The sequence below is a fragment of the Neomonachus schauinslandi genome, chromosome 6 (genome assembly GCF_002201575.2).
Source record: "Neomonachus schauinslandi chromosome 6, ASM220157v2, whole genome shotgun sequence".
NCBI lineage: Eukaryota > Metazoa > Chordata > Mammalia > Carnivora > Phocidae > Neomonachus > Neomonachus schauinslandi.
In genome coordinates this window covers 4,369,416-4,383,739 of record NC_058408.1, presented here as the reverse complement: position 1 = coordinate 4,383,739, position 14,324 = coordinate 4,369,416, and the positions used below count along the sequence as shown (strand labels likewise).

General features: G+C 61.0%; 1 protein-coding gene across 1 annotated transcript; it reads left to right on the top strand.

Annotated features, from left to right (window-relative positions):
• Positions 1-7,430: 7,430 nt before the first annotated feature.
• Positions 7,431-14,278, top strand: VSIG8 (V-set and immunoglobulin domain containing 8). The gene is made up of 7 exons (XM_044916275.1): positions 7,431-7,587; positions 10,847-11,022; positions 11,447-11,648; positions 11,737-11,958; positions 12,560-12,679; positions 12,982-13,180; positions 13,990-14,278. The coding sequence occupies exons 1-7, from the start codon at positions 7,539-7,541 to the stop codon at positions 14,276-14,278; spliced, it is 1,257 nt and encodes a 418-aa protein (XP_044772210.1). The 5' UTR covers positions 7,431-7,538.
• The last annotated feature ends 46 nt before the right edge of the window (positions 14,279-14,324 follow it).

Here is a 14,324-nt window from a genome sequence, read left to right as displayed (position 1 = left end):
TCTGGGAATTCTTGGAATTGGCCCGTGACGTGGAAGAGAGGTTTGGTTGCTCCTCTTGGGATTCCTCAACAGCCCTGCACTGGCCTCCTCCGGCTTCAGGACTGGCCTGAATCATCCGCAGGAACACAGTTCCTAGAACTGGGACATTCCTCAGTGCCCGGCAGGCAGCTGGCTTCGGAGGCAAGCAGGGAGCATCTGGGCTGCGTCTTTTATAAACCCTCCGCCCCCTCGCTGAGAACGGCAGGGGAGATAGTGACAGGGAAGAGGTCCGCGGCATTAGTGGGGGCTCAGGGGTCGGGCTGCAGGAGCTTGGTGGCAGAGCCCGGCTTATGGGCCACTCTGGGGCAAAGCAGAGAGACAAATGGAATTCCTTGAGGACTTAGTGGGCCCAGAGCTCAGGAACAACCAGCCTCAGTCTTGTTGCTAGAGATTGGGCCTTTGGGCGGGCGGTGCTTTCCCCTAGGGAAGGCTTTGGTTTTCCCTCCTCTGCTCTGTGGCAGAAGTGAGCTCTGAACCCCTCAAGCCACTGAAGCAGCCCCGGGGTGTCTGGGAAGCTGCAAAGGGGAGAGCCGTGCTGGGCGAATCAGGGAGTGTTTGGTGCATTGTCTTTGTTGATGTAAAGATGTTGGAAGCTTGTGGAAAAAAAAAAGAAGCATGCCCAAGCTACCGACTTAGTTGTATGGGTACCCAAGGGACTCCCCAGCTGCCTGCCCCCTGCTCCTTGGGTCTTCTGGTCCTGGCAATGTCAGACTGGGCTGGTTGGTGTAGCCTGGCAAATCCAGAGGTTGGGCTCCACCTCGGAGCCCTGGGTCAGGTGTGCAGTCGGCTGCCTCCCGGGCATGTGATCCCGGCTCCTGGCTCCTCCCGTGTCCCTTCCTGCCTGTGTGCCAGTTGCCTGCTCCCTATGCTTGGAGCCCCATCATGCTCCACTGTGGCTTGGAGGTAGTCTCAAACCTTTGCACCTGCCCAAGAAGCAGCTCCAGTTGAGTGTAACTCAGCAGCCTTCCCTGATGGCCAAGCCAGGCTGTCCCTGACTCAGTGGGGTGCTGGGATGTCCTCAGCAACCCCGAGCACCTCAGCATCCCCATCTGTGACTCGGGTCACAGCCGGGGATTAACTGGTCTCAGTAAAAGCACTTTGATTAGGCTCGGATGAAAGAGGCTCAGAGAGTTCAAAGCCACACAGGGCTTTTGGGATGAGAAAAGGGAGAGTAGAGGGGAGACGCGGGAGTCTCAGACAAGCGGTCTGGCTGTGGAGGCCATGGAGCTCCTCACTGCTCTCCCTTTTCATCTATGCCGACAGTTCCTTCTGCAGAGCGGGAGCCTGGAGACAGCTGTGCGGGAGGATGGCTCGCTCCAGACCAGGGTCTCCTCCGGATCCGAGGCTGCTGCCAAGGTGACCTGCCTCCCTCCCTCCCCCTCCCACACTCTGGGAGGTATCCCAGCAGAGCACCCAAGGTCACCTGAAAGAAGCTCATTTCCAACATCACAGAAATCCAGAGTCCCAGAAAAGACTAAGTTGCTCTTCATCTGCCCGGCTTTAAGTAGTTAGACCTTCCCTCTCTCTCAGCTTTCCTAGCTCAAGCTCTGCATCGCTCCTTGCATTCTGCATGTCCTCTTGGGAGACGCGTGGCCATCACCTCAGTGCCCATTGATGGCTTTGAGGCTGGGACAGGAATAGGGTTGAGCTTTTGGGTGGCTTTTTCAGGAGACTCCTGGAAAGAGGAGTCAAGGGGGGGGGGGTGGGTGAGAATGGAGAGCAAGAGAAAGTGCCCAGAGCTAATGAGTTTTTCTGTATGGCCCCCGGGGAGAGACCATCCCCAGGCCTAGTGGGGTGAGCACCAATCAGAGAATTTCAAGTCTGGAAGGGACCTGCAAAGACCCTCTGGTGCTTGAATGTCCTTTGTAACCTCTAATCAAACGACTGGGCAGTTTGAGCTTGCACACCCCTAGAGACAGGATGCTCATGACCTCATAAGGCAACCCAAGCTATCTCAGACCAGCCCTGATGGTCAGAACGTCTTCCTGTGCATCCCCCTGCCGGCTGGGACCGCACTAACCAGATCCAGGCCCCTTTTACACACCACACCCCTTCAGGTACCTCATACCCCGGTTCCTGTGTAGTCTGGCTCCGTGTGGGCATGTGTTCGAAATTCTGGAAACACAGGACTCTTCTGGGCATTTTGTGGGCTGGGGGCGGTTGTTGGAGGGAGGAATCGGGGGTGGGGGAAACAGGGAATGTTTATCCCTTGGGCTGGGCATTAAGCCATCCTGACAGCTAACACCTCCACTGTCCCGGCCAGCCCTGGCCCAGCTGTGCTGCCCCTGAGCCCCACCCCCTGCACCGCCTCACCCCACCCCTCCCAGTGTCCGGGCAACGGGAAACAAATGAACACAAGGAGAGCAGAGGGAGGGTTGGCCGGGCGGGCTTAGTGGAGAAGGCTGAAGCAGACACACCCCGGGCTTGTCTCCTGCCCCTGCCGGCTTCCACTGTCAGGGGCCGCCCCGGGCGCCGAGGAGGACCACCAGGCCCCTCTGCAGTATGTGCTGGGGGGGGAGTCCACATGGCACAATCAAAAGCAAATTTTATTTCTATAAATTCAAAGCACTGTGCCCCTGGCCGTGTGGAGTAACCCAACCCAAGGTCTCTCCACACACAGACGTGCAGGCGTCTGGGACGACCAGTCTGGGTTGTCTGGTCCATCCTGAAGGCCTGGCTCCAATCCCACTGAATGCCCTGCTGGAGTGGGGAGCAGCTCCCCAGAGGTCCGGGTCTCCAGGATCTTCCCCTCAGTGCGAAAGGCACCATCGGCCGACTCTCCCCGCTTCACCCTCTTCTCTGGCGTGTCCGGCGCCTCCCTGGTTTATGTCCCGAGGACCAACACACGCTCCCGGGCGCATCATGAGTGGTCCTCCAGAGCTACTGGAATGCCACTCCCACCAGGTCAGGGGGCTGGCCGCCCATCGCCGTAGCTCACGAGCCTGTGAGCGAGGGGGCACCCCTTCCCTCGCTGCTCTCCCCCCCAGGCCGGGCGCTCCAGAAGGACAGAGCAAGTTATGCTAATGGCTGCCGCTTGTGGAATGGATGAGGATCCCGCAGGATACGGATGAACTCCGTGAGGTGAACACAGCTCGGATCTTCAGAGTCTCTCCATTCTTCACCAGGAACCCACATACTCTTTCTAAGCCGTTCCCGTGACAGTAGCTCAGTTGGTAATGTTCAGCCTGTCCAGCCCCTCTGCTGTCCTGGCCTGGGAGCCGGCAGGCCCCGCTCTGGGATGGGGACCCTTCGTGCTGCTTGCCCTTGTCAGTCCGGGGCATCACTTGGTGGGAGGGACTGGGGCACATCCCAGCCCCCTCCCAGGGGCCTCCCTTCTTGTGGGGGCGCAGCAGGAATCGAGGAGGCTTGGAAGGCCTGACAGGGGCTGGGGAGCCACAGGGCTCAGAAGCTCTTGCCCACCAGCCCTGACCCGGCCTCAGCCCCTCAGCCCCTCAGCCCCAACCCAGTTCTGGAAACTGAGCCCACACGTGGATCTCGGCCTTCTGTCAGTCACCGACCAACACTTCGTCGTCTGAACTCCGCAATCTCCCGCCACACCCCCTGTGCCCCCGTGCCCCCACTCTTCTCGTCCCCCTGTGGCCTCACCTGGCTGCCCGCCCACGCCCAGCCCTTGCTGAGACCTGCTGGAAAGCATCAGCCGCAGGGGTCTTCTGCTTCTCTGCGACCCTGCGCCTCAGACGCCTGTCTGCTCTCCTGACTTGGTGTACTGGTGTCCCTCCCATGGCTGTTCAGACGTCTGCTCCCAGACCCTCTCCTCCGGGGCCACTCCTGGGGTCTGCTGCCTGCGTCTACACGGGGACCTGAGTGAGGGGCTAAGGAGCCTGCTGACTGTGTGAGTGTGTGTGTGTGTAGTTTAGTAGGGGGCAGGTTGCAGACCCAGGGCCCCGGAGCGGGGACGGGAGCTTGAGCTTGAGCCTGGGGCCCCAGGGAGCGGGGCTGGTGTGCAGGGCCTGCAGGGCTGTGTGGAACTGTTGTGCAGGGCTTTGGAGGAAGACGAGGCTGGCCGAGGCCTCTGCCTGTCCTTCCCCAAGACATCGTGGGGCTGGGTTGCACCTCGGCTCAGAAGTAGCCTCTGGGCTCCTCCGGGTCCTGGGCCTGCCTCTGCCCTTCTTCTTGGTGTCTCCGTTCACTCCTTTCCGCGCCTCTGTCCTGAGATTCTGCTTCTGTCTTAGGACAGAAGCAAATACAACCCACACTGGGGGACCCGAGAGAAGTTTTCTTAGGGACAAGCAAGAGGCCCTTTGGAAATGTGGGCACTGGATCACAGATGACAGCCTGGGCCCTCTCCCTCTTCTGTCTCTGAGAGCCTCTGATGAGCCAGCGGGGTGTCACATGCATTTCTCTGCCCCTTCCCTGAGCACCTGCTCTCCCGATCACCCTCTCTCTCCCTGGGGCACAGACAGACCGCAGTAGTCCCCTGGAGCTGTCCAGACCTTTCTGAGACCTGCAAAGAAAGTGGGTGGGGACGTGGGATATTTGGAGGTGGAGACTGGGTGGGGGAAAGGGAGACGGAGGAGTTGGGGTAGGGGGCTCCCAGTGTTGAGGATGAGCCCAGAGCGACACATGGGCTGGGGGCTGGGCCTATGCTGTGAAAACCAGGTTGATACCCCAGGGCCCTCCCTCTGCCACCTCCCCCCCAAAACCCTGCAGGGCTCCGGGCATAAGGCTGGAAGGCTGGCAGCTTCATTTATGGGCCCCAAACTATAAGGAGGTGGCAATTAGCCCTCAGTGGGTCAAAGGAGAACAACAATGTGCTTTGCCTTTTGAGGCTTTGAGGGGCCCCAGTGTGGAGCCCTCAAAAGTGACTGTTCTAGGAGTATCTAGGCCCTCAGTCTCTCCCAACACGCATCCCCTAGACTCCAAAACCAGGACGCTCCTCTGAGCCAGTAAGACTGCCTCTGGTGGGTCCTGTCTTCTGGTTCAATATGGTGCCCGAGCCCCACTCACTGCTGATTGTTGCTGCATCCCACCCCCCCCATGTCACTCGGGGAGCTGGACTGGTGGCGGGCTTGGGTTGTGGAGCAGGACTCCTGAGGTTACATTTATTAGGGGCTGAGGTTGCTTCAGGTGGGCTCGTGCATACTTGGAACTCTCTCCCCAAACTTGGGACCTCAATTCACACACTGGTATATGCTGATATGACACTGATGTTCTCCCAGAGCAAAGGGATGAATATTCTAGCCAATCTGGCATTTAGCAGTTGGAGACTGAAGTCTTTCTGTCTCATAAATAAAACCTCACTTTTGATCCCCACGAATCACCCTGCCCATATAACTGCCACTCATGTCCTAAACATAACCATAGCCCGTCCTAAGTCAAATCCCAAACTCAAATTGAACAAATCCCAAACTTAGCTAGCAGGAGCCCCAGTCCAAGTCAGTTTCAGCCTGGCCTTCAGCTTCCCGAGCCAGGCTGTGAGTGAAAGTAAACCCCTGTTCATGCCTTATCCTAACACGGACCCAGGCCACAAACTCCAGCCTCAGCTCACGCTGTTAATCGAGCTTAATCTAGCCTTCGTTCCCATCTGGGCCTCAAGTTGAACCTCGAGCTCCTTGGTAATCCCAACTAACTGATCCAATCTTCACCCCAACTCTGGCATGAACTATCCAGGACCTAATCCACCAACCGTATACTCGAGTGTGTTCAATCCCCTTCTTCCTGGCCTACCGTTCTCCCCCTGTCTATCCCTGACCTTCTGCACTTTCCCCCTGCGGGTGGGTCTACGAACCCACAGGGCCACCCAGCCCTTTCCTTGGGCCACTCTGGATTGAGAGTCAGGATGCCTGGGTGTCCCCCACTCTGTCAGGCCCACAGCAGCACCTGGGCTGCATCCCCTTTCTGTAAAGTGGGGAATAATAATGATCCCTGCTCTCCCAAGCATGCAGGGCAATCCCATAAACTTCAAAATAAACAAGGAAATAAGGATGTTCATTGGTACATCAGTGGGCCCCAGAGCACCCTGTCATTGCTGAGAGTGCAGGTGGAGAGGTTTGGAGCGCAAAGATGCGTGGAAGCCCTGTGCTTCCTTGTTTTGGGCTGCCCCTGAGCCCAGAACTCTCCCCAAGACTCTTCCCCCAACCCCTGCCCTCCCTGTGCCCCCTGCCAGGGAAGGGGAGGACCCTGGATTCCTCTGAGGCAGCTGAGCTGCTGCAGCAGGGCCACTCAGGACCTGACCCCCACCATCGTGTGCGGGACAGCCCTGAGACCCCTCCAGAGCACTAGCCAGGGCTGGTGCTCTGCCTTCTCCCTTTGCCTGCCAGGACCTCCCCACCCAGCTCCAACCTGCCCAGAACTGTGCTGGCCTTGCCCCCCCAGCGAGCTGCTGAGGTCATAAGGATCCTGGTCTGCTTTCCTGGGCAGAGAAGCATGGACAGACACAAAATGATCCCTAAAATAAGTATACACAGCAGAGACATAACTCACGTCGGGTGAGCAGGTGCACATGGGCTAGCCCCCTTCCCTGGCCCTCCTGGCGCTTCCCCCCTCCCCCCTGCTGCCCCATACATGCCCCTCACCCCCTCCACACACCTGGCTCCTCTCCTCCCAAGCCCCACTGGAATGGGGTTGGTTCTGCGGGGAGATGGGGGTTTGATCTCCCCAGCAGCTCCGCTCCCAGGGATCCCCTGCCCTCAGGGCTGACCTCACCTCAGGTATGGGTGGGGGACACAGCTCCAGAGGGGCAGCCAGGGGAAGACCCCCATTCCCAGATGCCCCCCCCCCTTGCAGCTCAGGAGGCTTGACTACCTTTGAAGGGCCAGAGGCCTCAGGGGGAAGGTGAGCTGGACATTCCCGGGTCCCTTTCACCTGCCTGGGCCTTCCCTCCAGCCTGTGTCCCTTTCCTTACAGCCCCTTTCCACAGACCTCAACTTGGGGGAGGTCCCTGAGGGTCTGTCGGTGGGTCTGGATGCTGGGGGGTGGGCCCTGAAACCCTGGGGCCTTCAGGGGAGGTGAAGTCAGATCCCTGGACTCAGTATTAACCCTTCAGGGCCTGGTCACCCTTCCTCCCCAAGCCTGACTCTCCTTCCGCTTCCCCGTTTCCCCCAGGGAAGGAGGCAACAAATGAGTGGTGATGAGAGGAGCCCTGTGGACGCTGTGAAGTGGGGCGACTGTTGTTATCCCGAGGATGGGGCCAGGAGGAAGTGGAAGTTTAACAGGTGCCTAATTACAAGTCCCACTGGCCACCCTGCGCCACTCTCGGGATCGGGAAGAGCTTGGGTGAGGGCCGGGTAATGCCTGGGTAGGCCACTCTGTCACCCTGATAATTAGGGTTCCTCGGGCTCCTCCCCAAGGCGGGGACCAGGCCCCCTCCCTCCTATAGAAATAACTCCGGTTGCGGCTGGGCACTCATTGCACCTTCCTGCCACCCCGGGCAGTGTCTAGGCCCTCAGTCCTCCCTCCCTCCACCTGTCCCCACACGCCCACCACCACCGGCCCCCAGGATACCCAGCCCAGGCGGAGGAGACGCCAAGCCTAGAGACATGGGAGTTCGAGGAGCATTCCACCTTCTACTCGTGTGCCTGAGCCCAGGTATGGGGCCGGGCATCCAGCAGGGACGCCCACACGATGCCGGACGGGCAGGGAAGGGGCAGCAAGGGGCCCGCAGACGAGCCTTGGAGGTGGTCGGAGGTGCCCGCTGCCACCCCACTTTGGATATCGCCAAGGGGCCTCTCCCCAGGAGAGCCTGTGCCTGAAGGTTTGGGGCACGTGTCTACGGGGCAGGAGTCCCTGATGGATCTTTGCTGTGTCTGTGAGCCGTGTGGGCTCAAACATGCATGCACAAGGTGTGCATGGGAGTCCAGGCCTGCCTGAGAACTGGGGGGGGCCTGGGGGCGGGCCGGGGTGTCAGGTGAGCAGCAAAGCTGGAGGCGCTGAGGAGGAGCCAGGAAAGACCCCTTCTCCTCAGGGTGTACTATTCCTGGAGGAGGGGCCCACCCCGGCCCCCAGGCTCGAGCCAAGGGCAGGGAGGGGCTTGCAGAGAGAAGGCAGAGCCTCGGTGTAGTTTGCATGGGTGAAGCAGGGATGTCTGCTCCCGGCCCCTGAGCTCTGAGAGCTCCTGGGTAGAGCCACACCCCCAGGATGAGGCGGGGGTGGGGGGGGAGGGACGGCGCCTCCCAGGGCCCCCTCGCCCCACCGGGGCGCACCCTGAGAGCAGGGCTCAGGAGCAGATGCCGTGGCTGCCTGACAGGCTGGGGCAAGTCCCGGCAAGGGCCATTCTGTGTGGGCCTCGCTGGAAAAGGCTCTGAGACCCTCGTGGGGTCTGGATTCGGCACGAGGGGGTTTGTGGGAGGAACTTGGGGAGGGGGGAGCGTTTTCAGCCTTTGTTCATGCACGTGCGCGCACGTGTGCGTGCGTGCGTGCGTGTGTGTGTGTGTGTGTGGTGTGTGGTGTGGGGTGTGGAGTGGGTGTGGGAGGGCAGACCCGGCCCCCCGTGTATCCAGGCTCCAATGCCCTCATAAGGGCTGCTTTTCTCTCCTCCCTCACATCCAGGCAGAGGGTTAGGCGCTGGGGAAGCAGCTTGACAATTCACGAAGGATTTACAAGCTGAGAGTAGACACCCCCAGAGGGAGTGCAGCCCTGGGGCTTTCGTGGGGGGCCATGCATCGCCCCTGCCCCTGTCCTCCCTCCCTCTCTCCAGGGCGTCCTGACCAGCTCGCTCTCCCACCCTGGCTTTCTTCCCTCTCTCCAGCCTCTCTCTTCTCTCCCATTCCCTGGAATACTTCCTTAGTGCCACAGCAAGAGGGACCAAGGTGAGGCAGCAGGAACAACATCCTCAGGGGAGCGTGAAGGGGTGTGGAAAGGCTGGAGCCCTGGGGGGAGGTTGAGAGGCTAGGTGAGGCCCCCTGGCCTGGGACCACAGAGGACATAGCCTCGTGCAGTGTGGTTCAGCCTGTCCCTCTTTCCCAGGCCCCTTCCCTGCATCCTTGCCCTCCTGCCCACTAGCCCCCTGGGCATGGGGACAGGCCTCAGGGTTGTGGGTTGCTCCCAGCAGTCCTTCCTCGGGGGGAGCCTCTGCTCTCCACTGGGTTCTGGCTCCTACCTGGCGTGCCTCCAGCTGCCCTGGGATCTGGCAGTCAGCATCAGGATCCTTATCTCAGGAGAGCTGGTGTTCTCTTGGCCTGGGGCTGGAGGAGGCGGCCCCGGATCCCGTTAGTGCCCCGGTGGCCAGCCTACCTGCTCTGGGTCCCCCTGCAGTCCAGGGGGTTAGGGCTGCTCCCTACCAGGGGTCCGAGGGGCAATTTCAGGGATCCCTGAGGGGTTGGGGGTGTTGAAAGGGCCCCTCTGGCTCTTTAGAACCAAACTAAGCTTCTGCAGGTGTGTCGCGTCTTGAACGAATGCAGTCGGGGGACTCTAGGAGTGTGCGGTGGGCGCGTCTTCTGGATTAATACGTACTGGTGTTTGGTGCAGATGTGGGTCCGTCTGGACCTGCCAGTGTCTGGGTGGGTAGGACGGTGGGACTGCATAGGCCTACGTCTGCATTTTGAAGGTCTGCAAAAGTGTGTCAATGTGTGAGCACATGTCACTGCATGTGTGACACTCTCTCTAACAAGAACGGGGGCCCCAGAGAGATCCAGAGACGGGCGGAGCAGAATGAGTGGCTGAGACCTGGGCTGGGACTCCAAAGGATTTGCTGGCTGTCATGAATGCAGGAGGAGATGAGCCAGGCTGGGCCAGGGCCCAGGGCTGCAGGAGTCTGGGAGGTGGAGCCTGCCTGCCCTGCTTGCTAAGGTTGGGGCCCCAGCACACCACCAACCCCCCCTCCCCCGCTTCGTCTTCCTCTCTGGGTCCAACCGGTTGGGGCTAGTGCTTGCCTGGGGCTTCAGGGTAGGGAGGGGAAGGAGCTCAGGCCTGAGCTTCCGGATCCTGGCTCCTCACCGGGCTGACTCAGTAGAGCGAGGGCTGTTAGGAGCGGGAGGGGCCCCAAGTGGAGCGAGCATGAGGGGGCGGCTACCCCGGAGCCACACAACTGTGCGGGTAAGGACGCAAGCCACAATGCCATGGCGTCACGTGAGGCTCAGACTGCTACAGGCGCAGGCGGCCGTATTCTCAGGCACACAGCACCGCTCACCGTCGGACAAACACAGCCAGGCTCCTGGTCACAGCTGCCCCCTGCCACCACAGGCACAGATGGCCACCCAGAGCACTTACACAGCCAGGCACACGCGGTCACACCCATGCACTGTCATACCAGACGCACACACAAGCACGTCCAGCCTCCTGCTCCTTGGGCCGGAAAGGGACCCTGGAGGCCGTGGTGTCCGCCCTCCTGTCTCCAGACAGGTGCGCCTCACTGGCCCAGACAGAGGCGCCTTTGAACAAGCCAGGCTTCTCCATCAGAGCATTTAACAACTCTGGCGGCTTCATGTGCTTACACACACACACACACACACACACACACGTCATGTAAGTATGTACGATACCCTACCTGGTTCTAGGCATGAATATCCCTACGTACGCCGACGCAGCTGCAAGTCCTCATAAGCACCCTACGTGCACCTGTGTGCGCACACAGTCTTGCACAACCATGCACACACACAAGCACACGTAACAGCCGTATACACACAAACAGTACTCCGAAGCAATCCCACAGTTACAGAATACGGACCCGCGTACACGAGCATGCACAGACCTCACAGACCAATCCCTGCATTCTCACACGCGCACACACGCGCTGAAGGCAGCCACCGCTTCCTAGGGAACTCCACCGAGAATGGTGGAGAGAGGGGCTGAAGCCAACCCCCGACCCCTGGTCTTCTCCCCCACCCCATCTGCCCTGCCCCTCCCCTAGCGCTGCTGTCTGCTGTGCGGATCAACGGGGATGGCCAGGAGGTCCTGTACCTGGCAGAAGGTGACAGTGTGAGACTGGGCTGCCCCTACATCCTGGACCCCGAGGACTATGGTCCCAATGGGCTGGACATTGAGTGGATGCAGCTCAATTCAGACCCCTCACACCGGGAGAATGTGGTGAGTGTCGGGCTTAGGGTTCCCCTTACCGAAGGCTTCACAGTGTCTACCTGCAGGGCAGCCAACACCCTGAGGGGAAAACGAGGGCAGATAAGCAAATGAAGACCTGGAACTTACCCCATGGACTCTCTGGGGATGGGGGCAACAGGGACGAGGGCTCTGCAATCACAAATCACAGTCCACCTTCTCCCACCTGCTCCAGAGGGCACGGGAGGCCTCAGGGCAGTCCCAGCCTGAGCGTACACTTTCCAAAGCGCCTCATCTCATCAGCTCTCACACACTCACTCCCAGGTTAATGGGTCTGGGGGCATCATCACCATCAGTAGAGTCTCCGAGAAGTTCAGTGAGGTGCCCGAGGCAGCCGCGCCATGGGGGGCTCCTTGGCTCTGCCTGTTTCACCATCTCCGTGTTCTCTTCTTCACAGTTCCTTAGTTACCAGGACAAGAGGATCAACCATGGCAACCTCCCCCATCTGCAGCAGAGGGTCCGCTTTGCAGCCTCGGACCCCAGCCAGTACGATGCCTCCATCAACCTCATGAACCTGCAGGTATCGGACACAGCCACTTACGAGTGTAGGGTGAAGAAGACCACCATGGCCAGCCGGAAGGTCATTGTCACTGTCCAAGGTACGGCTGGACGCCTCTGGGTGCCCCTTCCCCAGACTTCGGAGCCTCTTGGCTGGGCCCTGGCTCACACCTGCCCCATTCTCTGCAGCACGGCCCGCGGTGCCCATGTGCTGGTCTGAGGGCCACATGACCCACGGCAATGACGTGGTGCTGAAGTGCTTTGCCAACGGGGGCACCCCGCCGCTCTCCTACAAGTGGGCCAAGATCAGCGGGCACACCCACCCCTACCGCGCCGGCTCCTACCACTCACAGCACAGCTTCCACTCCGAGCTCTCTTACCAGGAGTCCTTCCACAGCTCCATGAACCAAGGTGGGACTGGGCGAGCAGCGGGCCCCGGGGTGCAGAGAGCAGGGTCTGGGACAGATAGGTAAGAGCTACGCTCAGGTCCTGGCTGCATCACTGGCTGGCTGCAAGGCTCAGGCAAGTGGCTGCACGTCGCTCTGCCTTGGCTTCATCTCACATGGAGAAGGAATAATGACGTCTACCTTCCAGGGCCATGTGAGGAAGAAATGGGGGGGAGACAGGGAGAAGCTTGCAGGACTCACAACCAGACAGTATCAGGGCTGGAGGGGCCTTTAGAATTCCTCTGGTCTAACCTTGTCCTCACTGTTCAAAGAAGGACACCAAGGCCCAGAGAGGGGACACACTTCCCTGAGATCACAGGGTGAATGAATGGTGTCTCTGTCCTGTTGCTGGGAGAGGGGCCTGCCTTGCCTCTCTGAGTGCTGGGAAAGCGACTTACCTGGAGAGTGGGGTGGGCCTGTGTGTGTGTGTGTGTGTGTGTGTGTGTGTGTGTGTGTACACCTTCCCTCCTTCAGACCCCACCGGCAGTGGCCTGGGCTGGGGTGGTGCTCTCAGACACCAGGCCCCTGGCCTTCGCTCCAGCCCCCTGGCGTTCCTTCAGTTTCAGGTCTGAACAATGGTGACCTGCTGCTGAAGGGCATCTCCCGCGAGGATGATGGGCTCTATCAGTGCACAGTGGCCAACCACGTGGGCTACAGTGTGTGTGTGGTGGAGGTGAAGGTCTCAGGTGGGTGCAGCCACAGTGACCCTGGGGGCCCTGGGACCGGGAGGGCGGGGCTGGAGGAAGCTGGGCTGTGTTTGGAGACCTCCCTCCCCGCTGCCATCAGTGTGTAAGGCTCTGCTGGGGGCGGCTGGGAACCCCTGGGAGAAATATGCACTTTGAGGGGTAACTGGCATCTCCCCATCCTTCCTCACTGGGTGTCTCAGGGCCCTGAGATCCCCCGGGGATCCTTGCTCTCTTTCCCAGAGGACCCGCCCTGGCACCTCCTGGTGACCCAGGCACCTGACTGTCTTCACTTCTCTCCACAGACTCCCGGCGCATAGGCATGATCATAGGCGCAGTGCTGGGCTCTCTGCTCATGCTGGGCTGTCTGATGGTGGGCATCTGGGGGCTCATCTGCTGCTGCTGCGGGGGCCCCGGGGCCGGCGGCGCCCGCGGTGCCTTCAGCTACAGCAACCGCGGCGGGGTCGGCGGAGGGGCCTGCTGCGACTTGGCTAGTGAGATCAGGTAAAACCTGATGCATGCTGCATGCTGCCGAGCGGCAGGGGACCGGCGCCCTGCCCCTCCTCACCCCTGCCTGCCACCCGCCGGCCGGGATCCCCACCCCCACCCTGCCTGCCATCGCCAGGAGTGCTGGGACCGCAGCATGTCGACCTGCCACTCGTCGTGGCTCCTCTCTCCCCCTCCCGCGCCAGTCTTCACCTCTACCCCCCCTGCCCTCCGTTTCCCTCCTGTCTGTGCACCTCTCTGTCCATCTTGTCTAGACTGTAAGCTCCTGGAGGGCAGGGTCTGTATTTTTGCACGTTCCCCCTATTTCGCGCCGGTGACAATTCTGGACATGCTTATTTAAGAAGAGTCAATAGTAAGAATAGTGCCAATAACTTATATTAGAAACCAACTAGAAATAAAACTAGAACAAGACTAGTCGTGCTAATGACTGCAGTACCCTGGGGATGGACGAAGAGACGGAGCAGGACGTTGAGGCGCAGAGGCGCGGAGAAGAGAAAGCGAGAGGGCCAGGTTGGTGTTAGTTAAGGAGAGAGGGACAGGTAAGGCAGCTCCTCTGGGTCCCCGCGAAGGCGGGCGGCCGTGCGCACGTCAGACGCGCACGGAGGGCTCCTGAGCGGGGGCCGCGGCGGGGTCGCCGGCCAGGAGGAGGCAGAGGAGTGCAGGCGGAGGCCGAGGGAGAGGCGAGGCGAGGCGCAGGCGGAGGGAGGCGCGGGGCCGAGAGGCTGCCGGCTTCCCCGCCCCCGCCAGGCCGTGCCCACGCCGCGCCCGGAGGAGCCCGCTCACCCGCCCGCCTGTTGTTTCCACAGAGAGGACACCGAGGCGCCCGGGTGCAAGGCCAGCGGGCGCGGCCGCAGCGTCACCCACCTGCTGGGGTACCCGACGCAGACCGTCAGCCGCTCCCTGCGCCGCAAGCACGCGCCCCCGCCCTGCGGCGGCCCCGAGGACGTGGCCCTGGCGCCCTGCGCCGCCGCCGCCGCCGCCGCCGCCGCCCCCTGCGAAGCGGGCCCCTCCCCGGTCTACGTCAAGGTCAAGAGCGCCGAGCCCGCCGACTGCGCCGAGGGGCCGCGGCAGCGCACCGACGGCCTCCTGGTGTGAGCGCGCCAAGGGGTCGCCCGCCCGCCGCTGGCGACGCGCTCGGCCC